Raw genomic sequence first — 25,680 nt, 5'->3', positions numbered from 1 at the left:
TTTATTCCTGGTATCAGAGAAAGCAATGGCACCCCACTCCAGTACTCTTGCCTGGAAAATCCCATGAACAGAGGAGCCTGGTGGGCTACAGTCCATGGGGTTGCTAAGAGTCGGACACAACTGAGGGACTTCCCTTTCACTTTTCACTTTCATGCATCGAAGGAAATGGCAACCCACTCCAGTACTCTTGCCTGGAGAATCCTAGGGACGGGGGAAGCCTGGTGGGCTGCCGTCTATGGGGTCGCACAGAGTTGGATACAACTGAAGTGACTTAGCAGCAGCAGCATGAGAGCTATTAATTTTTGTACATTGAGCCTATTGTCAATCATTTTATTGAACTATCTTACTAGTTCTGACATTTTGTTAATATTCTTGATTATTTATGTAGGTGATAATGTCTGCAAACAATGGAAGTTTTTGTCTCTTCTTTCCAGTATTTATGGCTCCTGGAGAGTTTTTTGGTTGTATTGGCTAAGACCTCTAATATAACATTAATCCAGAATGTTATTTGCAAAAACACGAACTTCCCAGTCCTATCCCAGGCTGCTAAGTCAGAATCTTTAGGGGGAAAGGCTAAGAATCTGTATTTTTCATCTATCTTCCAAATAATTTCTTACAGCTGATGCAGGACAGGTAACAAATAGTATAAATACAACAATTTGAGTAACAGATCACATAAGTTTCTACACTGACTAGATTCTCATCTCATTTCATTGTACTGGTGCCAGAAACAACCAAGGAAGTATTTGTGTTTCAATGGATTCATTCATTCATTCATTCATTCAGGATTAACTGAGCACCTGCTATGTGCCAAGCGCTTTCTCAGTGCTAGAGACATACGGTTTATTAAACTTTCAAGGAGAAATTTGGGGATAAGAATTTGTGTCATCTATTCCCCGCAAATCACCAGTGTTTTATCAATGGATTCCTTAGCAGGGCCAGGGCTAGGATAAGACAAGGAAGGCACTCGCCTCAGCCGCAGAACTTAAGGGGCAACAAAAAACTCAGTAACCAAGTAAATAACATCTTAAAGCAACATTTTTAAAAGCCAAAATTAATACAAAGATAAATCCATGGATGAAGAAAAATATCAACACTTTAAATAAACCACAGAATCCCATAGGGACAGATTGGAATGAAGTACAGGGTCAGATCCTGCTTTTATTTAAACTCTGGTTCATCATAGGTGTTTTTACATTGATTTGCATTTTAAACTATTAAGATCTTATTCATCGCAATTGCTGAGATTTTTGGCACCTCTTCGATTTTGCACGCATAGTAAGTGACTCATTCATCTCTCCAGGCCCACCTCTGCTGCTTAGACTTGAATTAGCATTTTTAGAACATCACAGAGTTTAGGCACAAGGCCAGGGGTTGATGCTATCAGTGGAGGCTCAGGGCATGGTGTACCAACTCCTGAAACTCCCTGCACAGTCAGGGCAGAGAGAGAAGGGAAGGAGCACTAAAGAGATGGTAATGAGCTGCCTTTCTCCCCGTGTGTGCCTCTGTGCCCAAACACTGCTTTAAGCATTTGCGCAAACCCACCGCGCATCCAGGCTGCCACGTAACACTGAGAAGAGTTCCACATGCTATACAGTCCGTGCTTGCTGGACTTGCCACCTTTTCTATGTCCGATTGTTCCAAAGGCAAGACACTAGCAGGACTAAGATATGGAGGGTTAGGGAGCCTTAGTCTGAAGAATGTTGCTAACGCACCCCCTTCACTGCAGGGAATAACTTCAAGGAAGAATCTGCAGAGCTGTTCTGTCAAGCCTTGTCGGTAAGAAGGCAGGGGTGCGGGTGCGGCCAGCCCCGTGAGCGATGCTGCTGGGACATGGGTGGCTCTGAGCGTCAGGAAGGAGTGAGACCACTTGCCTGGTGTAGGGAGCTGCTGAGTGTTCAGACTCCAGTCCTATCAAAAGCCTCAGCAATTGGTAGGACTGTTTGGATGGTGCTAAATTCTCCTAGCAGTCATCAACAGTTCTACAGGAAATGAACGGTCCTCCGTCTAAGAACACTAGCCTACTTAATTTTCGGCATACGCGGGCCCCCATCGCAGTGTTCCAAGTGAGGCATTTGCAGAGAAGACAGAGAAGACAAAAATCACCTCTCTCTGCCCTGTTTCTTTCTCTAGAACAATTACAGAATTAAATCACTGGATCTCAGTCACAACAAATTCTGTGACAAGGCAGGCGAGTACCTGGGGCAGATGCTAGGTAAGTCCTGCTGCGAAGGGAGGGGCCCAGGAAAGGGAGGGACGTAGGGCAGGATGGCTTGTCAGAGCTCGTCTCCTGTTTCTTTATTGTTATTGACAGTTCTGATTATAAAAAGCAATGTAAACGATACCCCAAATTCATTTTGAAGGGAGCAAACATCTGAATGTGGGAAGTAAAAAAACTTCAAAATAATTAGATTAGAATAACATAAAAGTAACTCGTTTCTATGAGAAATAATACAGAGAGATGACCTCAGGGAGGCTAAAGATTATTAAACAGAAATGGGCACACACTGTAACGAAACAGTGGGCAGAAACTGCAGCAAAAACAAGTCATACATTTGGCAACAGTGAAGTGAAAACTTTCAGATGATAAAAGAAATCATGGGGCAGTGATAGAAGACACGCACTCGTTAGGGAGTAGAAATGTAGAACATTTGTAAAATATACAAGATTACTGTTCAGAATACTGACGAAAATTTCTCTAGCTCAATTAGGCAGTGATAAATACTCCCAGTAAAAAAAATAAAACAACAACTGGCCAAAGCATATGGACAGTGACCAAAGAAAACCAAGTGTCCGCACTCTTCAGTAATTAAAAACATCCAAAAGAAAACCACAAACAGATCTCCTTTGTCATCTAGCAGAGCTGTAACAGTTTCCCATCAGAGAATATCAATTGCGGTGAAAACGAACAAAAAATAGGGACACTCACAAGTCTGCTAGATAAAGGCACTTTGGAGAACAATTTGACTACATTTAGTAATATATATTACGGAGAAGGCAATGGCAACCCACTCCAGTACTCTTGCCTGGAAAATCCCATGGACAGAGGAGCCTGGTGGGCTGCAGTCCATGGGGTCGAGAAGAGTCGGACACGACTGAAGCGACTTAGCAGCAGCAGCAGTAATATATTGGAAATGTATATATTCTATGACGCAGTTCACCTCTATAGGTGTCTCAGAGAAGGTCTCGTGCATACAGAGAGAGCTGTCCGAGGAGGTTCATTATAACAAAAGTGTTATAAAAGGGGGGAAAAACAAACTAAACATTCTCTCCTGGGGAAATGAATAGAAGCAGAGAGGACTCCTAGGAGTGGGGACCGAGTGCTCATCTAGATGGGGAGGGGAGAGGAAACCGCCCAGGGAAGGCGGCTCTTTGTTGAAAACTGAAGATAAAAGAAGAAACAGCCGTGCTATATAGCTTTCCAGGAAGAAAGCCTGTTTGAGGAACTTGGGGCGACAGTGTGGCTGAAGTACAGGGAACAGGGGAGGAGAATGGAAGGGAGAGAGGTCGTTGAGGTGGCGGGCAGCCCCTCACGTCGGGCTGTTGGAGCTATGACACCCACAGAGCCTGGGCTTCATTCAACGCACGGCGTATCACGAAGGATGTGAGCGTGGGAATGATGAGGGACAGCTGGGAGGCTCAGACCCACTCCGTGACTCCTGCATCCGAGGAGGACGGGAGGGGAAGAGGGAGGCGTGGTGACTGGGACAGAATCACAGCGTGAGCTCAACCAGGGGGCTCTCGGAGGGGATGGATTCAGAATATGCTCCAGAAGTAAAGCCAAAAGGCCTTGCTGATGTGAAGAGGGAGGGAAAGGGAGAGATAAAGATAGATTCGTGATTCTTTTGTTTCAGTTCCTGGTGAGATGGAGGTGGTGTTTACTCAGTGAGGGGAACTCAGGGAGTCACAGTACAGAGGGGCAGGAGTTAGGAGTCAAGGTGTCTGCTTTTGGCCAGGAAGGGCTTTCAATGCCCATTTGACGCCGACACGGAGATGTCAGGAAGGTGGTTTGCTGGGTCAGTTTAGAGTGTGGAGAACAGGTCAGAACTGGAAACATATTTGCGAGGTATTTAAAGCCAGGGCCATGTGTCCAGATGAGGTCGTCCAGGCAAAGAGTGCAGACAGAGTTGAGTAGGGGGCCATCCTACTGCCCCCGGGGTCACTCCAACATTTTAAGGGGTCACAGAGGAGGAGGAGCTGGAGTGGGAGTGATGAGTCAAACAGCAGGGAAAGTGAGGTACCAAGGAGCCACGCGATGGGGAGCATTTTCAAGAAGGGGGAGGTGGTCAGTGGGGTGAAGTACTGCTTAGAGATCAAATAAGAAGACAGAAAAGTGACCACAGGACTTGCCAGCGTGGAGATAACTAGTGAGGGGGTATGCAAACCCAACTGGAGTGGGTTGAGTTGAAAATGAGATGCAAAGAAGTGAAAATGGCCCTGTAAGCAACTCCAGGCGCTCCACTGAGACGTGGCTGGAAAAGAAAGATGGGTGGCATAGAGTCCAGGAAGGTTTGCAAGGATGGGAAGTGCTGATAGGAAGAAGAGAAACAGAAACATGCTGGAGAAGGAGGAGGACATAATTATAGGAGCGAAGTCCTTGAAAAGACAGGAGGCGATAATATCTATAACAAACATGGAGGGGTGGCCTGAGAGCAGTAGGGACCCATCATTCACTGAAAAGAGTGGGGAGCCCAAGAGTGGGTGTGGGGGGCAGTGGGGCTGGGAGATAGCACTTTAGGAGGGCGAAGCTCTCTCACCCCATTGCTGCCGCTTCCTCAGCGAAGCAATGAGGCAAGATCTTCAGCTGGAGCGGAAGGGACGGAAGAGCAAAGTGTAAATGAACTATTGGGTATTTTGAGTCTCCCTTTGAAAACTAATTGTCAAACATTTTAAAATTAAATTTTAAAACATAAATTTAAGATGAGACAGACTAACTTCTGTTTTAATATGGTTGTCACCATACTATATTGCAGCTTTCAAAAATTTTTGTGTACTAAAGCCACCAAATATTAGATGATTGCTATGTGACAGACATCATGCTAGGCTCTTTACATCAATCTTTACAAAAAAAAACCTTTGTAAAGGTTAACATTCCCATGTTATAGATAAGAAAACAGAAGTAAGGGAAGGATAAGTAAGCCAAAGAATCCGCCTCAATGTGGGAGAACCAGGTTTGAGCCCTAGATCGGGAAGATCCCCTGGAGAAGGGCATGGCAACCCACTCCAGTATTCTTGCCTGGAGAATCCCATGGACAGAGGAGCCTGGCAGGCTACAGTCTGTGGGGCCGCAAAGCGTCAGACATGACTGAGCGAATCTCTGCCTTCTGTCTAAGGTCACATAGCTAGGAAGTGGTGAGAACAGAATTAAACTTTTAACTTTGTGGTCATTTAAGAGGAACAGGAGTGCAAAGTATAACTTAAGTGGGGGACATGGCACAAAAGAGCAAAGAAGGGTAGGAAGAGATTGAGGGAGACAGCCAGGGAGAGAATGAAAGCAGGAGAAAAGTTTGTTCTCAATACAACAGAAGGTGGTGTGCATTTTCCTAAAAGTGTGTCCTGGTGGTTGACACAAGAGAAAGACATGATCAGTACAGAGCACTCTGTCCATAAAAAAGTAAAACAGAAAAACATATTTTCCTGGGCCTGAAGGCGGTTCCTCCCACTCAGTGTCCTTCAAGAGCACTTTAGTCTCTCTTCCCAATAGTGTCCTCAGCACATCCGCCCTCCCCAGATAAAAATGACAAAGCCGATGTGTTTAAATAGAATGCTCTCCCAGCCCTATGTAGGCTGTAATCAAAAGCACCTTTAAGTTTTTTTTTAAATTGCAATTTCAGTGCAAACCCAACTTCTAGACCAGCCTGATGTCGCCCCGCTTCCACCTGGCTATATCCCTAAAGTTCTGGATGGACATTCTGTGGCCCCATTGCTCCCATAGGTCTCCATGAAAATACCACGTGATAGACCTCGCCATGCCCACTGCAGTCTCGCTACGTAAACTACCCCTGTTTCCCATGCTGTCTCCATCTATGTTAACGACTGTGTGATTTTCCACCAGGTGGATATTTGTGTTATGCTTTACCCCTCCCCTGTGAGTCACAAACCTCACTTTTGTGAGCGATGCCATGGGAAACATCTGCAAGTGTCACTCACCTTACATACTATACTGTCTACCTAGGAAGAGTCTCAGGGGTGATATTGCCCTGAGATGGAGCAAACAGATTTTAGTAGGAAAACATCTCTGACCAGACAGTTCAGAGTGTATCCCACGTTTGCCACCTGCAATGTACAAGTATCTTACCACGATTCTGTGGCGTTGGGAATCCCCTTGTCATTTTGTGTTTAAATGGATAACTGACAAGTTATTGCCTCAGTGTTCTGCTTTGCATGAGGACTGAGCCATTCTTACCCCCAATTTCATGGATCTCAGGCCAACCCAGAGCCTGGGTTCTCCGGGAGGTGGGGGAGGCTGAGATGACGCCCTCCCCTCCCTCAGCCATCAATGTAGGGCTCCAGTCGCTGGATCTGAGCTGGAACCACCTCTACATCCGGGGAGTGGTGGCCTTGTGCAATGGTCTCCGGGTAAGCCTGCGGGAGTGGAGCCAGGGTTGAGCCCGGGTGAGGATGACCAGGCCCTCTGTCCACCATCTTGAACCCCTTCTCCATGGTCACCATTGAGGACAGTGATCTGAGACCTCCTCAGGCGCTCTTCACAGTCAGTCTGCCTCCCACAACTCCTGAATGCGTGTCCTCCTTTAGTACAAATCCCTCCCAGGGAAACTTGCCCTACTGGGGCCTCATACGCACCTCTGGGGGTAACTTCAAAGGGGCAGTTTAACTCAGGGCGAAGGGAATGACCTTCACCCAAAGAGAATGAGCTCTGAGACTCTGAGCCCAGCTGGGAGGGATCTGGAAAGATCTGGCCGTCTCTCTCCCGGGGACCACTGAGCACTCTGTCTGGAAGCCGGCCAGGGACAAAAATGGGGGCCCGTTGGCTGGATGAGTTGCCTGCAGCCTTGATGCTGGCGCTATTTTCCCTTCTCCCTGCAGTCTAACGTGTCGCTGAAGAAACTCGATCTCTCCATGAACAGCTTTGGGAACGAGGGGGCTGCAGCCCTAGGGGAGGTCCTCAGACTCAACAGCTACCTGACCTACCTAGACCTCAGCAGCAATAACATCACCAACGACGGGCTCTCCAAAATCAGCAGAGCCCTGGAGTTGAATGAAAGCCTCAAAGTTCTGAAGGTAGGCTTCACCCGGGCAGGAGACAGGACAGCTTGTGTGTGCATGTGTGTGTGTGTGTGTGTGCCTCCACGTGTGTGTAACTGCATGTCTGTGTGTCTCTGCACCCATGCATGTGTGCGTCAGTGGGTGTGCATCTGTGTATGTGTCCCTGCATCCCTGTGTGTGCATGCACATGTGTATCTGTGTGTGCGGGGACAGGGGGGAGCGGGAGTGGGTTGGGATGTTGCTGGAGAGAAAAATCTACATTCTTGGCTGGCTTTATTCTGTAAACTCAGTGTCACACTCTCCACTCTCACCTGGCACAGGGTAGCAGTTTCTTCCTTTCTCCCATCTGGGTCTCCTCCAGGTTTTTTTTCTTCACAAAGTGGCTTTCGGGATCTCCGTTCCCCAACCAGGGATTGAACCTGGGCCCGGGCAGTGAAAGCGCCAAGTCCTAACCGCTAGACTGCCAGGGAATCCCCTCCTCCAGTTTCTCTCCACGCTGCAGCCAGAGTGTGCCTTTTGAGTGTAAATCTGGCTTCTAACCCCACCCCTACCTACTCTACTCCAGCTTAAGCCCCCCATCCCCCAGGGCCTCCATGGCTCAAACCCAGTCCTCTCCCTCAGTGTGTTTCAAGTTTACCCTCCCCCCAACTCCTATGCTCCAGCCAATGCCTCAGGGTCTTTTTATTTTTTTTAATTTTTTGGCTGCCCTGGGTCTTCATTATAGTGCACAGGCTTCTCATTACGGTGCCTTCTTGGTGCAGAGCACAGGCTCTAGGCACTCAGGCTTTGGTAGTTGTGGTGCAAGGGTCTAGGAGCTCCATGACATGTGGGATCATCCCGGACCAGGGATCAAACCCGCACCCCCTACCTTGGCAGGCAGCTTCTTAACCATGGGCTTCCCTGGTAGCTCAGCTGGTAAAGAATCCACCCGCAATGCAGGAGACCCCGGTTCGATCCCTGGGTTGGGAAGTCTATCCCTGGAGAAGGGATAGACTACCCACTCCAGTATTCTTGGGCTTCCTTGGTGGCCCAGCTGGTAAAAAAAACCGCCTGCCGTGTGGGAGACCTGGATTCAATCCCTGGGTCAGGAAGATCCCCTGGAGAAGGGAAAGGCTACCCACTCCAGTAGTCTGGCCTGGAGAATTCCATGGACTGTACGGGCCATGGGGTTGCTAAGAGTCCTGAGCAACTTTCACTTTCACTTCTTAACCACTGGACCACCAGGGGAGACCGCAGGGGCTTTTTCACCTCCCTCCCTGCAGGACCTTGCCCACACTGCTTCCTTAGCCCACAGTGCTCCCCTGACTGGCCTCAGTTGCTGTTCTGCCTCAGAACACAGTGGGAGCCCCAGTACCCTAGGCACCCCCAGGGAACCCTCAGATCCTGTTCACCCCTTCTCCTAGAACTCCCCAGAGTTCCTCTTTATATTCTCGTTCTGAGTGACTTGTCTGTCACGCACTAGCCTGAGAGCTTCCTGAGGACAAAGACGTATTCGGGTTTGCCCATTAATATCACCTGTACCTAGCAGAGTCCTGGGTACGGGGGATATAATACTCCGCTAGGACTCAGGACTACAGGAGTCTACAGGATAGTAGTCCTGAGTCTACAGGACTTACTAAGTCATGTCCAACTCTTGTGATCTCATGGACTGTAGCCCACCAGGCTCCTCTGTCCATGGGATGCCCAATGAATATTTATTAAGTAAATGAATGAATATGTATTTCATTTTAAATTAATTTGCTTATAGATGCTAATTTATAACAGAGAAGCTCCTCGGAAGTTGGCAATTGATGAAAAATGAGGCCTTGTATTAACAGGTCCCCTTTCTGGGGCTCCTACTTTGAGCCAAGATCTGTTTCAAGTGATTTGTCTCCTTATTCCTGGCCCAGCCCCATCAAGTGGGCTCCAGTAACCCCACTTGTCAGATGAGAAGACTGAGGCTGTGTGACCTGTCAGCTAGCAAGAGGCAGAGGGAAGTCAGCTCTACCTGGCTTTCTACTGCAGTTCCAACTCCCGCAAGATATGTAGGTGACTCAGGGGGACCACAGACGTGGGAGTGCTGGTGGAAGAACAGGAGTTAGGAATCAGTGGAGATGAGCTGCCGTTCAAGAGGGCAGTCACCCTAGAGCTGTTGCGGTGACAAGAGGGAGTCAGGTTCTGACCAGTGGAAGTAGCCTGGTGATGGCAGACCACTCCAGGTGGCCGCCTAGTGACTGGGGAAGCTGAGAGGCTGGCCTGCCTGGATGGGCACCGAGTGTGATTCAGACAGAAGAACGGACTCAGCCTGCCAAGGACTCAGCCTTGGGGGCCGACGAAGCCAAGGCAAGTTCAGAGAATCTGACTTCTAAAAGACTAAAAAACTAGCTCAGCAAAATGGCCACGAAGATTTTTTTCTGGTTAGTGAAATATAGGTGATTTTAACATTTTTTTCTACTGCTTTTAAATTTTTTCTACAGTGACCAAATATTTTCATTTTAGATCCTTGTCATGCTTGCCTGTGCTTATCCCAGTGACTGGCGTGTTGCAGGGCCCCAGTCGATGTTTGTTGGATGGATGGATGGATGAGCAGTGAGATGGACAAGTGGATGGATGACAGACAGACAGACAGGGAGATGGGTGCTTACAGAGAAATCTGGAAGGAAGACATAGACTGTGGTTTGACGGGGATATATGGAAACCGTGCTCTGAACCAGCCTTTTCTGCCCCCATCTCTGCCTCCTTCTGCCTTTCCCTTCCTCCCACAGCTTTTCCTGAACCCCATAAGTATGGATGGGGCTGTGTTACTTATCCTGTCCATCAAGAGGAACCCCAAATCCAGGATGGAGGATATTGACATTTCTGTAAGTCATCTGATGGTTCGCTCACACTCAGGGAGCATGCCAGTTGCCATGGCCACCGTGCCAGGTGCCAACAGCTCTGGCCCTCAGGGCCTACGTGCTCCAGGAGAAGAAAAGACAAAACACTCCTTTTAGGGTACAACTCTGCCCTCCTCCAGAGGTCCTTTCCATTGGAGTAGCCAGTCAGTCAGTAACATCATGGTATAAAATTATTTGCCCGATCCTGAGAACCCAGGACCTGCACCCCCAAGAGCAGGCCTGAGGGCAGAGAGGAGGAACACCAGAATCAAAGGTGGGGGACCGCAGAACAGACCTGTCTGCAGTCAGCTTTGTTGATGGATGGCTCTGGGCCTTAGAATGCTTCCACAATCACAGGATTTTTAGAATCTGAGTATGAAAACACGTCCAAATCTGTGTTTTCATTTCATGACTCAGCCTACTCTAATCAGAGTAGTATTTGAGTGTAAAAAAAAAAACCTAGATGGAGGCGGGAAGCTTGCGGAGGTGACTCCACTCTGTGGGTACTCTGGCCTGAATCATCCCAGAGGTAGGAGCTGTTGCCAACAATATCCTATACTTGTCTATCAGTTTATACTCTTTTTTTTAAGCCCCAAAGCCATTTTATAGGCGCCAACTCGTTTAGTTCTACTCTGGGAAGTAGGTAGAATGTATTTGTGACCTAGGGCTGCCAAGGCAAAGTACACAAAGCAAGTGACTCAAGTGATAGAAATGTCTTGTCTCACAGTCCTGGAGGCTAGAAGTTCAAGGTCAAGGTGTTGGTCAGGTCGGTTCCTCCAGAGGACTGTGAGGAAGAATCTGCTCCCTGCTTCTCTTCTAGCTCCTGGTAGTTTGCAGGCAATCTTCGCTGTTCCTTGGCTTGTAGAGACCTCACCCTGGATCTCTGCCTTCAGCCTCAGGTGTCACGCTCCGTCTCTGTATCCCAGTGTTCCCTTGTTACAGGGACACCAGTCGTATCGGGTTAGGGCCCACCCTAGCGACCTCATTTTTAACTTGATCATCTGCAAAGATCTTATTTCTTAATAAGGTCATATTCACAGATACTGGGGTCAGGATTTCAGCATCTTTTTTTGTGGGGATACGATTCAACCCATGACTAGTACTCGTCCTCATTGTCCTGCTTTACACGTAAAGAACCTGAAACAGAGAGGTTAGGCCACTCACCCAGGACCACGCAGCAGGTGTGAAACGCAGCGAGGAGTAAACCAGGGCTTCTGCCTCCCACTCTAGAGTTCTGTAAAGGTGAAGTGTGAAAAGTCCTTTCACATTTGCTTAATGCCACACTAATTGGGGTTTTGTTAAGACTTTAATACCTTGCAAGTCTATCAGGGATGATGTTTTGCGTTTGAAATCCAAGCTTCTTAGAACTGAATAATGAGTAAAAATTGGGTTTATATTTGCCACAGATTATAAAGTGTCATAAAAACATACCTGCTGTCCTTTTCACTTTGTTCCCTTGTCTCCTCCTCCCCAGCCCTGGCTCCTCCTTGTGCTCCTGGTTTTCCTCCTCAGAGGCCTGCTCTCTGCTTGTCCCACAGCTCTGACCTGCACCCTGTGTTGCTGCCTCTGACCTCAGCCCCTGGGTCCAGAGTTCATTAGAGTTCGGCTCCTCCCACCCCCTGCAGTGCAGGTTGGAAGGTGTGAACCCGAGCACTATCTTGGGGTGTCTGAGGGAATGTCGGAAGTGATGCTGTTTAGACCCTAAGGCGGCATATAAACCCCTGAGCTGGAGTTTCTCTTGCCACTCCACATGATGCCACCATAACTCTAAGTAGTGTTGGAATCCCTTCATTGTAGATGCTTCTAGAACTTTCTCTAGAATACCTACAAAGGAGAGGGAGTAAGTCTTCAGCCCTTAGCACGAATTGAGTTCTTTGAAAAGGCAAAAGATACTGAGAGCCGCAGCTGAGGGATGAAGCCGGTGGAGCACACCCACGGAGGCCAGGTTTCATCAAACACCATCACACAGAGCACGTGCTCTCCTGCAGCCTCTAAGAGGGCATGGAGGCCCTTCCACAAGGCGGGGGCTCCCCATGTGCAACCAGATGGCTGGAATGAGGGGCTCTCTGCTAGGGCTTCAGCTCTGAAGACCAACACTGGGGTAGAAATTGGCTTTTCAGGGCCTTTGGGGGCCAGTCATGTAACCCCACAGCCGTGCCCGTCTGTCACACACAGACACTAGGCTCACCTTCTGAGAGCAGAGTGAGTTGACAGGCGGTGACAGGCCACCAGCGCCCAGCTAGGACACCTGATCCAGATCACGTGGGAAACTCACAAGCCAAACTGCCAGTGCTAGCAAAGGACAGCCGTGTCCCAGTCTGGGAGCAGCACTGCAGAACAAACTAGAAAAGACAACACGTGGCTTTGCTTGGGGGGAGCCCGCCGGTCTGGGAGATGGCATGACGGCAGCACCCGCTGCCCGACAGGTCCCCTCTCTCCCTGCTGCAGAATGTGCTGGTGTCTGAGCAGTTCGTGAAAATCCTGGATGGGGTGTGTGCCATCCACCCCCAGCTGGATGTGATATACAAGTCAGTGCAAGCCCCCTCGGCCAAGAAAACCCACTTCACATGGACGAACCCCGTGAAACTGATCCAGGTGAGCCCTGCTTCCCTCAAAGAGCCCCCAGAGGCCCCGGAAAACGTTAACCTTTGGCTCAGCTCCCAGAATTTCTCCTCCCCCGGAGCGTGTTCATGGTCCTGTCTGACAAGGGATTCTCAGCTGCAGGATATCCCCTCTGACTCTCAGATCCATCAGCAATGCTTCCTGATTCCCAGAGGAAAGGAAGTGCATGGAACTGGCTAAAGAGGGAGGGCCGTGGAACAGGATGGTTTCTACCAGCTAGGCTCCTCCATTACAACCAGAGACAAGTCACTGAATTGCTCTGTGCCTCAGTCTCTTCACCTGTAAAATGGGCATAATAATAGTACCCACCCCAGCAGGGCTGCTGTGAAGGTTAAATTCTATACTCCACATGATGGACTTAGAACAATACTTGGCATGTGACCAGCACACAATTCACAGAGGCTCTTTCCAATAGCTGGTAAGGATGCAAAGACATCCTGACCCTGTGGTCAGCATGGGTATTTGGTGGCTTCAACTAATGAGAAATCTGTAAGTCTTTTATATCTAGAGGTCACCTGCTCCTGGCTCCAGTCTTAAATTGTGTCTGGCAGTGAGAGGAAAAAGATGTAACAGTGGAAATAAAACTCAGAGAGTGTTAGAGCTGGAAGGGATGTTATAGCTCCTCTGGTCCAATGACCTCACAGAGCAGTGACTGCCCAGGCCTGGGGTTTTCACTCCCGGCTCCGCCCTGGACGTGCAGGCGAGGGGTGTGCTGCTGGGGGCAGGACTGTTACCACCCGGGGCAGCAGGAGCTGGGAGAGTGCCCTGCAAAGGCAATTCTGCATGGCATGTGCCACAGGACCTCTGTGCCTTAGTTTCAGAACCAAATAGAAGAGCTCTTGCATGAAAATTCTCACTGTAGGAAAAGTTCTAGAAAGCAAAGCAGTATCAAGTATCTTTATATCTTTATCAGTGAATCGATGTCAGGTGAATAGAGGAGAAATTTGTTTTGCAAGTAGAGTGGGAATGGAGTTTTCTAGTGCAAAGTGCCCTTGCTCCTCGTTTTAAAACAATATAGAAAAGGAATCCCAGAGGAGAGACCCAACCACACATACAATGTAAACCATAGGCCTTCCCCTCAGGGGCCCAACAATCTGGCTGGGAAGATGGGATACAGTCATTTCCAATAGAAAATGTCAGATGATAAATAATAAACAAGTGACCAAGGTAGCAAGTGTCAGTACAATCCAAACTAGAGGTCACTGCAGGACTGGGCAAGCAGGGAAGGATGCCTCCTGGCAGAGGTGGGTTGGGGCAAGGGCCCTGACATGCAGAAAGGGTGCAGGTGAGCCCCAGAGGGAGGGATGGAGGGAGAGGGACTCCCACCAGAAAGGAGTGAACAGGGAGTCACTTGCAGTGTGTCTGGAGGGGTGGGAACAGAACCACTTGGCTCCAGTCTCACAGGGAAGCCTGGGAACCAAGGCTGCAAAGGGAGGCTGGGGCTGGACGCAACAGTCCTCAGACTGTAGGCTCAGAGTTGGGTTTGAAGTCAGGGAGCAGGGAGCCAGGGAGAGTTGTTGAGCAGAGGGTGTGATGTGAATCCAGCAGGACTGAGGGAGAGTATTTTTGGCAACAGGGAGAGAAAAGAACTGAAGGGGGTAAATATGAGAATGGGAAAATCAATGAGGACACGCTTGTAGTATTCTAGATATAGAACGGCAACTTGGCTGAAAAGGACGATGGGAGTGGAGATATCCTTACGGAACATCTCCAGGACCTGGTGAGTGGTTGTGTCTGCGTGTGTGGGTGTGGGTGTGGGTATGTGTGTGTTGGGAGAAGAGAGACCTGTGGGAAGAGGAGAGAGGTGAAGATAACTACAAATTTCAAGCCCAATGGACTAAAAGAATGATGGTAATGTTGCCAGCATAGGGAAGTCCAGTGGGGAAAAGAAGCTGCCCCTGCCCTCTCTACCCACTCTGACTTCATCCCTCCCATCTCCCCACCCTCCCATTTCAGCCCCACTGGATCTCTCCCCATTGTTTTTTGCATCCCTTAAAGTCAGCTCTGGGTCCCTCTGCCTGGAACACTGCTCCTCCTGCCCTCTGTGTCTCACCCCCTCCTCCGCACTCCCTCGGTCTGCACTTGAGTGTCCCTTCCTCGGGCAACCCTTCTCAGGTTCCCTGGTCAAGAGTCAATGCCCTTGGTACACACTACCACAGCCCTCTGCTTCACCTTTTACCACAAAACTGAACTCTTCCAGGGCAGGAACTATGTTGGGTCTTGCCAAAACACCTCCCAAAGTGACAGGCCCATCCGCCAGTCAAGCTCTAAGTTGCAGACCACAGAATCCACTCCACTAGGTTAAGCAAAGAGGAATGAATTACCAGAAAGAGACCCCAGAGACATGAGAGGGCTGAAGAAAAGCCTCCACGTTTAGATTCCAGAAAAGGTTGCCAGACACCCCAACTGGGTTACCAGGAGGGCTGTCCCTTCTGCCTCAGGCAGGAAGACACCCAACCAGGAATCACCTGCAGAATCGGGAAGCCACCCCCCCAAGCTGCCAAAGCACTCGGGTCACACATGCATCTCACCAAAGGGCTTGGTGAAACCATCTCGTTCCTACCCATAGCCTCAAGGGGGCTTGGGGAAGGCTGGTCTTTGGTTTTCCAGCCTCCGTAACACACTATAGAGGTGGGTAAGAAGGAACTGGAGTGGGTGTAGCTGCTGCAGCCCTCAGTAACAGGGATCACAGAATCCAGCTGACTCAGGCTCACTTCAGACCTGTTGGATTGAGGTGTCAGTGGGGTTCGGTATGGACTGGCAAGCAGCTGCTGGGGATGTGGAATTAGAGATGGGGGTCCGGGATTTATCCCGGGGTGGGGTCAGCGGAGTACAGCTGAGAGGGAGGTACAGGGAGAGGAGAGTGATCCCTGAGGAATTCCTCTGTGAGCAAGGGTGTCTGCAAAAATACCTGTCAGCGCAGCTGCGCCTTGCCTTCGGCTTTTGAGAGTCAGAGGGAAAGATAAACCAGAAGATACTAAAAAGAAACCAAAAGAACACTTAATGATACTGGAAAGGAGCTCACAATATATAATACAGTGCATTTTATTAAACAGTATGTATGGTAGAAAGATGTTAGATAGATAGGCAGGCAGATGAAAAAAAATGTACGTCAAGATGTTACCTCTGGGCGGTGGGATTGGACTATGGGTAATTTTTCATTTTTTTCTTTCTATTAATCTAAAATTACCTTAAAATGTGAGTAGCTACTATCTTTGAATGGAAAACAATGACATATCATTTTTAAAATACTCTAACACAGTACATCTCCATATGAGGATGTTCGAATGAAATAATGAGAATCCTATGAATTCCAGGAGCCTGCTCCGCCCGTCCCACTACATGGTTCTGGTTTGGTCTTTGGGTCTCTGAGCTGACAACAGCCCTCTCACATCCACAGAGCACCGTCTCCACTAGTCTTAGCAGGGGCGACCTCAAAGCTAAATAGTGCACATACATATGATCACCGCCCTATTCCCTCCATGCTGTGGAAGCTTAACAGCCTCGGCAACTATCCTTCCGCCCTTGGGATGTGGACCGGCAGGACAGCCTGCTCCATCCGGGTGGGACAGACACGTGGGAAGCATCATGTGTGGTTCTGCCGGACCTCAGTCTGGGCAGGTGGAGGGTCGGAGGTGGGGCGGGAGATGGGGGTAGGGGGTTCGTACAGATGTTACAAAGCTCGTGGTGTCTCCTGCTTCTCCCAGAGCTACGCAGACCAAAACAAAATCTCCGTCCTGGACTTCTTCAGGAGCCTGAACCCTAGTGGAGAGATGATGATGCCTGTGGGCGAGTTCCGGAAAGCCATGATACAGGTAGGTGGATGCCTCGTGGCCGCAGGCACTAGGTGTGCGTGTGTGCACGGTGTGTGACAGACAGAGACACGCACGAGCATTTCACAGAGCTTCCCCGCTGGCTGTGAGGAGCCAGCTGGTCCACCTCCTCTATCGAGACCCAGAGGGACAGCTAAACCTCCCTCCATCACCCCCTGACGTCATTCTCTACTGCATGGCTGGGTGCCACTGATGACCCACGATGCTGCCCAAAGACACACGTGCTTCATCTTCAAGGTCTTTCTCCCCATTGCATTTGGCTACTGGGCAGATTCCACACGGGAGTAGGATAAGAGACCACATCCCAGTGCCCCGGTATTTTACCTCAGGCTGTATCGTCTTGGCTGAAATCCCATACCTTCAAGTGCAGGATATGATGGAGGTGCTGAGGAACCCTTGAAATGCAAATGTGAACAGGTCTGGCTCCAGAGCACCCCTAGGAAGGATGGGCCCTGCAAGAATAGGACTCTGTGGGGGTCCAGAGTGGGGATAGGACCCTCGGAGCTGGGCCTGAAGAGGGCTGGCTAGACTCGGTACCAGGGAGGGAAGGATGAACTTCCCACACTGCAAAGTCACTGCCGCCCACTCCACCTGGACTGCCACCTCTTTCCCCCACAGGGCCCCCCAGATTGAAAGGAGAGGCTCGGGGGTCTGGGCAGTGACCCCCGGGTGTCGGGGGCACTTCTTCCTGCCCTGCAGGGTGTGTGGGTTCAGCTCCCTCGGATCTCTCAGTTGCCAGCTGTGGGCCCAAGGCGAGTGAGTGAAGCACTGTGGTGTGTGTGTGTATGTGATGGGGAGGTCGGGGGCGGGGAGCAGAGAGCTCCACTGACCTTGCATGTTCTGTCCACCTCCTCAGCAGAACAAGGTCCCCATAAACCGGTACCAAGTCAGGGAGCTGATAAAGAAGCTGGGCGAGAAGACAGGCATGGTGGACTTCAGGTCAGCCCGGCCCCACTGCCCAGACCTCTCTAGGCTGCCCCTCTACCCCCCGGAAGGCCCCCAGTTTCGTCTAAGGCACCCTGGCTCCAGGGGCCATGCTGGAGCGATGGGGATGCATGGAGCAGAGGGCGAGGCCCTGGGGTGGGGACGGGGTGTCAGACAGACAGACGAGAGGACAGAGGCACCATGGGGAACCACGGGTCATTCAACTCTCCTGGAGCGTAGGCAGCCAGGCAGGTGAGGAACTCCTTGAAGAGACCAACAAGGACCTTGACAATGATCATAACAGTGACCAACATCCATGGGCCCTTACCACATGCCAAGTACTCCACCAGTCAGCAGACAGGTGCCCGGATTCTCACAGTACCCAACAGGCACTAGCGTGCTCCCCACCCTACTGTGAAGGATGAAACGGAACTTCAGCGAAGGAAGGCATGGAGCCAAGTGCTTGCAGCCAGAAAGGGGCAGCTGCAGCCTTAGGACCCAGGTCTACATGGTCCGGGCACCTGCTTCCCTATGCCAGACCTCCGGGCTGAGGCTGCAGGACCCACTGGTCTGCACATGGCCCTGCAGCTGCGTGTCTTGAGGAAGCCCTAAGGAGACTGCCGGAGGAGGCCCCTGTCTGATCCTGCCCCACGGCCCTCCCCCAGAACCTCTGTCCCTGCCTCTGTCAGAGTCCCTCATGCGTGGAGGAGCCGCTGCCTCTGCTGTAATTCGGCTCTAATAGTAAGGGTGAGGCTGTGTGCAGGGCTCTCAGTCTCCAAGTGTTTAGAATGGGGTGATAACCACAGCACCCGAGAGCGTTTCTTAACAATAGAGTGGAGACAATGCGCATGAGGGGCTGGCACGTGATGTTCTTGGTCAGGAGCAACACCATCATCCAGCAAGCATCGCCCCAGCAGGGTGGTTCAGGCGTGCACCCCACCTCGAGGGCCCCCCACCCCAACCTGCCCTCTCTAAAGCACCACCTCCTGTTCCTTGGGACTGGTGGGAGGAGCCCAAGGCAGAGGGCTGAAGATCAGGTCGGGTCCAGCAACCCTCCAGTTTTCATCTGAGGCCGTGTGGCCATCAAGAGGCGGAGCTGGGGCCTCAGGACCCAAGTGGGGAGCTCTAGCGGGCACCTCGAATTCCCCTGCGGTCACACACACTGCAGCTCTGTTACTTCCGATTGAAGAGCAGAGTTATCTTTCTTTTTTATTTTTGCTTGAAATTATCATTTTTTGTTACAAATCATATCTATTTGTAAAAGGCCTAAGTCCACAGAAGTGCCGTAGGGAGAAAATGAAGGCACTCTTTCACCTGCCCCCACAGCTCCTGCTGCCCCCAGAGTGCGCTTGTGAGCAAGCCCAGATGCATGCTTCGGGAACTTTTCCCACATACTTGCAATCAAGTGTGTGTCTGTGTGTGTGTGTGCGTGTGCGTGCGTGTGCGTGCGTGTGTTCTCCAAGTGTTAAAAACATGGACTCTGGGACCGGGCCACCTTGGTTCCAACCCCAGCTCCACTCCTGTGGAACTGGGCAGTTTACCCAACCTCCCGGTGCCTCAGTCTCGCCATCTGTATATAGGGCTGGGAGCTTTCAAGGATTAAATGAGTTAAAGCCTATGAAGCACATAGAACACTAGCTGGCATGTGGTAGACTCACAGTATTTTACTATACATTATTTGACCCTCACACACACACACACACACACACACACACACACACACAGAGTCTCTTATCATAAATAGAAGCATACCAGGGCTTCCCTGGTGGCTCAGATGGTAAAGAATCCACCTGCAATGCAGGATACCTGGGTTCAATCCCTGGGTTGGGAAGATCCCCTGGAGAAGGAAATGGCAACCCACTCCAGTATTCTTCCCGGGAGAATCCCACGGACAGGGGAGCCTGGTGGGCTACGTCCATGGGGTCACAGTCAGACACGACTGACCAACTAACACACATGCACAGAACCATACTGTCACAGTCCTCTGACCTTGCTCTGCCTTACAGTATGGTTGGGCGAACTGTCCACGTTAGTATCTTTAGATCTATCTCAGCCTTTTCAACCACCGCGTGGTATATCACCGTGCAGAAAGAGACTCTCTTACCGACTGTTAGGTTATTTCCAAAGTTTTGCTGCCACAAGTAACAGTCACCAACTTTCTTTCGTATGTCGTGTCTACACACCTGTTTGTCTAACGTGGGTTGGGTGGCTCGGACCCAGGAGGAGCACGTCCACATTCTAAAATTAAATCTGCTGCCAAAGCTGACAACGTAAACCCACCCTCATCCCTGTCCGGACGCTGAAGCTCACCTCGGGCATTGCTTTGCCAAGACGAGAGAGGGGTTTACACATGGTCTCACTGGGGTTCGAGCCTGTCTAAACACTCTCGGCAATCAGCCACTACTAGGCTGCATTGGCACTCAGCGTTATCCCCTTACCTTTCAATCCAGTTTCTTGAAAATGACGAGGTCATAGCAACACGTCCAGTCTGGAAAGACGTCTCGGCGACAGAGAACTCCTGGCACGTCGGCTGGTGGCAGGGGAGGAGGCGGAGAGCTGGCTGAAACCTCGGTGGACAAACCCCAAGGCCAGGGCTGTGAGCCAGCCAATAAAGTCTGGCTTGGGTCTCCGGGCTGCTGGTGGCCTGCCCTTCCCCTGGGAGCACCCTCTGGTTTTAGGGGGCCCATCCTTGGCGGCCTCATCAAGAGCCATGAGACAGATTGGGAGTGTGTGGGGTTGCTGGGCGACAGAATGAGAGCAGTGGGGGAAAGGTCAGTGCACGCAAGCAGTTGCCACCGTGCTTGTAAACTGTGTCTGGGGGCATGGCTGAGACTCGGGAGGAAGTGGCAGAGGGAGCAGGTGCTCAGGAAGTGAGGACGGGGCCTCTGGACGCACAGGCCAGGGTGTCACCTGGAGAGAGTCCGGGCGGGAGACGGAGCGAGCTGGCATCCAGTGTAGCCTGGCACAGCCTGGCCACCTGACCTTGGAGCCTCGTGGTTCCACCTGAAAAGTGGGACAGCTGAAACCAAAGATCCCCCGCCTGTTCTAGGGATCTGCCATCCTGCATTTCTTTGTAAAATTCCTTGGGAAACTGGGGAGGCATGAGGAGCTTAGCAAAAGAAGAGCAGGTGTAGCCAAGAACAGCATACGTTGAGCCGGCGGGGGGAATGGGTGCCTTCAGGGGTTTTGATTAAGCCCGCCAGCCGCCTCTGGGACGAACAAGGGCAGGAACTGTCCTTTGTACCTGTTCAGTGCCTGCTTATAGTAGGTGCTCAATAAAAACAAGAGGGTGAGATGAAAAAACTCATGCACCTGGCAATTGCTTTGGGCAATCGAGGGAAAGCTGGGAGAGTTTGGGGGTGCCCAGGGGCCACACTTTGGAGCACCAGGGAAGTGCTGGGATGGCACCTGGGAATCAAGGCACCAGCCCTCGGGGTTCACTTTACTTCTTCATCAAGGGTGGAGGTGATGTTAAGCCCTTTCTGCACATGTGGTGGAATCATGATCTGAAAATCTGTCCCCTTCCCCACAGCTTATTTTCCCTCCCTTCCCTCATTCAGAGTCTTAGCCTAAAGTTGAATTTCTGTTAATTAGACTGTTGTATGGGCTCAGACGGAGAAGGCAATGGCACCCCACTCCAGTACTCTTGCCTGGAAAATCCCATGGATGGAGGAGCCTGGTAGGCTGCAGTCCATGGGGTTGCTAAGAGTCAGACACGACTGAGCAACTTCGCTTTCACTTTTCACTTTCATGCATTGGAGAAGGAAATGGCAACCCACTCCAGTGTTCTTGCCTGGAGAATCCCAGGGATGGGGGAGCCTGGTGGCTGCTGTCTATGGGGTCGCACAGAGTCGGACACGACTGAAGTGACTTAGCATAGCATAGCATAGCATATGGGCTCAGAGTCAAAATTAGGATGATGAAAAGAAAAGAAGGCAATAGAAGGAGTTTTTGAGCTGAAACTCACATCTACCCCACCCATCAGGGTATGTAGATATATTTGACTCCCCAAATAAATCGGATCCCCTTGAAGTCGAGGAGCTTGCCTTTTAAGACTATTATAACCCTTGAAATTCTCCATCAAGTCCATGCTCATAACTGAGCATCCAATAATTACTGGTGTCTGGGTGGAACCCAGAGGATTATGAGGCTATTACATCAAAATTTGTTACGGACTGTAGACTGTTGTTCATTCATTGTTTGGTCACTCAGTCGTGTCCAGCTCTTTGCAACCCAATGGACAGCAGCACGCCAGGCTTCCCTGTCCTTCACTATCTCCTGGAGTTTGCTCAAACTCATGTCCATTGAGTCGGCAATGCCATCCAACCATCTCATCCTCTGTCGTCCCCTTCTCCTCTCGCCTTCAATCTTTCCCAGCATCAGAGTCTTTTCCAATGAGTCAGTTCTTCACATCAGGTGGCCTAAGTACTGGAGCTTCATCTTCAGCATCAGTCCTTCCAGTGAACATTCTGGGCTTATTTCCTTTAGGTTGGACTGGTTGGATCTCCTTGCTGTCTAAGGGACTCTCAAGGGATCAATGAAAACAGCAAAGTAAGCCAGAAGGAAAAACACCAATACAGTATACTAACGCGCATATATGGAATTTAGAAAGATGGTAACAATAACCCTGTGTACGAGACAGCAAAAGAGCCACTGATGTATAGAACAGTCTTATGGACTCTGTGGGAGAGGGAGAGGGTGGGAAGATTTGGGAGAATGGCATTGAAACATGTAAAATAGCATGTATGAAACGAGATGCCAGTCCAGGTTCGATGCGCGATACTGGATGCTTGGGGCTGGTGCACTGGGACGACCCAGAGGGATGGTATGGGGAGGGAGGAGGGAGGAGGGTTCAGGATGGGGAACACATGTATACCTGTGGTGGATTCATTTTGATATTTGGCAAAACTAATACAATTATGTAAAGTTTAAAAATAAAATAAAGTTAAAAAAAATTTAAAAAGAAAATAGCAAAGTTTTCTCAAAATGTTTTTATTCACCTTTTGCCTAAAAGAGAAAAGGCAGCACATTTTATTATCAAAGTTATTTCTGCGTGTGTAGTTTTGGAGGAACGATGGACATATGGAGAAGCCACCATCCGAGACCCTCCGGCCCACCCCTTGACACACACCCCCATCACGGAGGCCCAGCTGAAACCCTGCCTGCAGCAACTCTGGAACCTGCCCAGGTGTGGTGTAGTTCCTACTTATGGCCACTAGGTGTCAGGTCAGCTTCAAAAGTCCACCTGAGGACTGTTGAATCAGCTTGCTTTGTGGTCCTTGCTCTGCCCTTTCTCTGACTTCCCAAACTTCTGCCCCCAGGAGCCTGGCATGATGTCAGAGCCCCAAAGCGTCCAGCAGCCTGATGCTTGGACAGACCTGTCCTCATTATGAAGCAAAGTCACTCACATCGACCATGAACCCTTGTGTGTGTGTGTGTGTGTGTGTGTGTGTTAGTCGCTCAGTCATGTCCGACTCTGCAACCCCACGGACTATAGCCTCCCAGGCTTCACTGTCCATGGGATTCTCCAGGCAAAAATACTGGAGCAGATTGCCATTCCCTTCTCCAGAGGAACTTCCCAACCCAGGGATTGAACCCTGCATCGCAGGCAGATTCTTTACCATTTGAGCTACAGGAAGTCTTGTAGTGAGGAAGAAAATCAGGTGCTCAGTACAAGCTCCAGAAACATTCAGGCCCCCACCCCCAGCCAGCCCACCTCGGAGCTGGACAAGACCTGAGAAAGAGCCCTGCTCCCTTTAGGGAGCACTACACAAGGAACCCACCCACTGACGAGGGACTGACTCGCGCTTTAGCAGCTTGCCATGTCAGGAGGCTGCCGGCAGGAGGACCCCAGCAGAAGCTGAGGACCAAGGTAGAAGGAGAGGGGCCAGGCAGGAGTAAGAGAGGCTGGCTGGTCAAAGATGGCCAGGCAGCAAAGGGGGTTAGCTGAAGTGCAGGTACCCAGGGCATGCCCTCCTTCCATGACTAACTTCAGTTCAGTTCAGTTCAGTCGCTCAGTCATGTCCGACTCTTTGCGACCCCATGAACCGCAGCATGCCAGGCTTCCCTGTCCATCACGAACTCCCGGAATTCACCCGAACCCATGTCCATTGAGTCAGTGATGCCATCCAACCATCTTATCCTCTGTCCTCCCCTTCTCCTCCTGCCCCCAATCCCTCCCAGCATCAAAGTCTTTTCCAATGAGTCAACTCTTCACATGAGGTGGTCAAAGTATTGGAGTTTCAGCTTTAGCATCAGTCCTTCCAAAGAACACCCAGGACTGATCTCCTTTAGAATGGACTGGTTGGATCTCCTTGCAGTCCAAGGGACTCTCAAGAGTCTTCTCCAACACCACAGTTCAAAAGCATCAATTCTTTGGTGCTTAGCTTTCTTTATAGTCCAACTCTCACATCCATACATGACCACTGGAAAAACCATAGCCTTGACTAGACGGACCTTTGTTGACAAAGTAATGTCTCTGCTTTTTAATATGCTATCTAGGTTGGTCATAACTTTCCTTCCAAGGAGTAAGCATCTTTTAATTTCATGGGTGCAATCACCATCTGCAGTGATTTGGGAGCCCAAGAAAATAAAGTGAGCCACTGTTTCCCCATCTATTTGCCATGAATTGATGGGACCGGATGCCATGATCTTAGGTTTCTGAATGTTGAGCTTTAAGCCAACTTTTCCACTCTCCTCTTTCACTTTCATCAAAAGGCCCTTAAGTTCTTCTTCACTTTCTGCCATAAGGGTGGTGTCATCTGCATATCTGAGGTTATTGATATTTCTCCTGGCAATCTTGATTCCAGCTTGTGCTTCCTCCAGCCCAGCATTTCTCATGATGTATTCTGCATAACTTAGCTTTGCTATTTTTTTTATTATGAAAGTATGATAATACATTTACTGGAGACTTGGAAAATACAGGACAAAGTTACATACAGTTCCACTATATATTACAACTATTTTTTAAGTAGATAAATTAAGATTTTTAGTTGGAACTTCAATATCAAACTCTCAAAAATTAATAGAATGAAAATATAGAAAAGTAGGATATAGTAGACCTGAAAAGCACCATGAACCAATTCAACATAATTAAGATTTATACAATTTTCACACAACAGTAGGATACAAATTCCATTCAAGTTTCCATAGACTATAAACTAGGAGACACTGGAACACATCCAGGGATATGAAACGAGGTGCAAAAATTTCATGGTCTAAAGGTATTGCAATCATACAGCCTGTTATCACTGTGGAATTATGTTCGAAATCAATATCAAAAGATATTTGAAAATAACACATATTTTCAAGTACGATGTGACATTTACCAAGAGAAGTCTTTGATTTAGCCATTGAAAGCCTCGAGAAAGTCAGAAGACCGAAAAACCAGCGAGGGTGATTGCAGAGAAGAAAAACACCTAAGTGAGAAAGTAATATCAAACATACTGTTTAAAAAACCATGTATTTGAAAATTACATGTCAACTTTTTAATGATGGGTGTATCTTAGAAACTGTAACAAGGAAAATTAGAAAATATTTGTAAAAATGAAAAGAATTTACCAGAATTTGCTGCATGCAGCTGAAGCAGCTCAATGCAACTGAATACAATGTGGAATTTTGAATAAGATTCATAAAGCAAATAGTGGACGCCAGCATAAAATTTTATGAAGTTTGAACAAAATTTGTGCTTTAGTAATAATTGTGTGTGTGTGTGTGTGTGTTAGTCACTCAGTCATGTCCAACTCTTTGCAACCCAATGGATTGTACCCTACCAGGCTCCTCTGCCCATGGGATTCTCCAAGCAAGAATACTGGAGTGGGCTGCCATTTCCTTCTCCAAGGGACCTTACCGATCCAGGGATTGAACCCTGGTCTCCCTCATTGCTGACAGATTCTTTACCATCTGAGCCACCAGGGAAGCCCATCACATGCTAATATCCTGGTTTTTTTGTTTGTTTTGGCTTGTTTTTGTACAACATAGTATTTCTTTATATTCTCAGAATTGGATTAGAAGTTTCAAGCCTCATATAATTTTTTTTAAATCACTAAGATAATAAGCTTTCCAGACTTTCAGCAGTAACACTAAATGCCAAAACACAGGGAACTATATCAAAGTTTTGAGTGAATATAAATTAGCAATTGAGCATTCTATTCATACTAAGTAAGACAAGTAGAATCAAAATGTCATAAATTTTTTAGCTAGGCAAAAACTAATATATT

The 25,680-nt window shown here is 49.3% G+C and overlaps 2 protein-coding genes across 2 annotated transcripts in view; one reads left to right on the top strand and one right to left on the bottom strand.

Annotated features, from left to right (window-relative positions):
* Positions 1–20,092, top strand: part of LRRC74A (leucine rich repeat containing 74A) — a 30,674-nt gene extending 10,582 nt beyond the window's left edge. Inside the window, exons 6-13 of the mRNA XM_086318897.1 lie at positions 1,730–1,779; positions 2,134–2,215; positions 6,494–6,579; positions 7,048–7,242; positions 9,972–10,067; positions 12,531–12,677; positions 16,412–16,519; positions 17,394–20,092. Of these exons, the coding sequence (XP_086175023.1) occupies positions 1,730–1,779; positions 2,134–2,215; positions 6,494–6,579; positions 7,048–7,242; positions 9,972–10,067; positions 12,531–12,677; positions 16,412–16,519; positions 17,394–17,717 (1,088 nt within the window). The 3' untranslated portion in view covers positions 17,718–20,092. The remainder of the gene's footprint in view (positions 1–1,729; positions 1,780–2,133; positions 2,216–6,493; positions 6,580–7,047; positions 7,243–9,971; positions 10,068–12,530; positions 12,678–16,411; positions 16,520–17,393) is intronic.
* ANGEL1 (angel homolog 1) overlaps positions 1–24,322 on the bottom strand; it is a 71,957-nt gene extending 47,635 nt beyond the window's left edge. The window contains exon 1 of the mRNA XM_086319496.1: positions 19,900–24,322. The gene's annotated coding sequence lies outside the window, so the exon portion shown is untranslated. The remainder of the gene's footprint in view (positions 1–19,899) is intronic.
* Between the last annotated feature and the right edge of the window lie 1,358 nt (positions 24,323–25,680).

This window comes from Bos grunniens, chromosome 10 (genome assembly GCF_055505025.1).
Source record: "Bos grunniens cultivar Pamir isolate PY7600 chromosome 10, Bosgru_T2T1.0, whole genome shotgun sequence".
NCBI lineage: Eukaryota > Metazoa > Chordata > Mammalia > Artiodactyla > Bovidae > Bos > Bos grunniens.
Note: the sequence above shows the minus strand (reverse complement) of the source record. Positions and strands in the feature narration are given on the sequence as shown.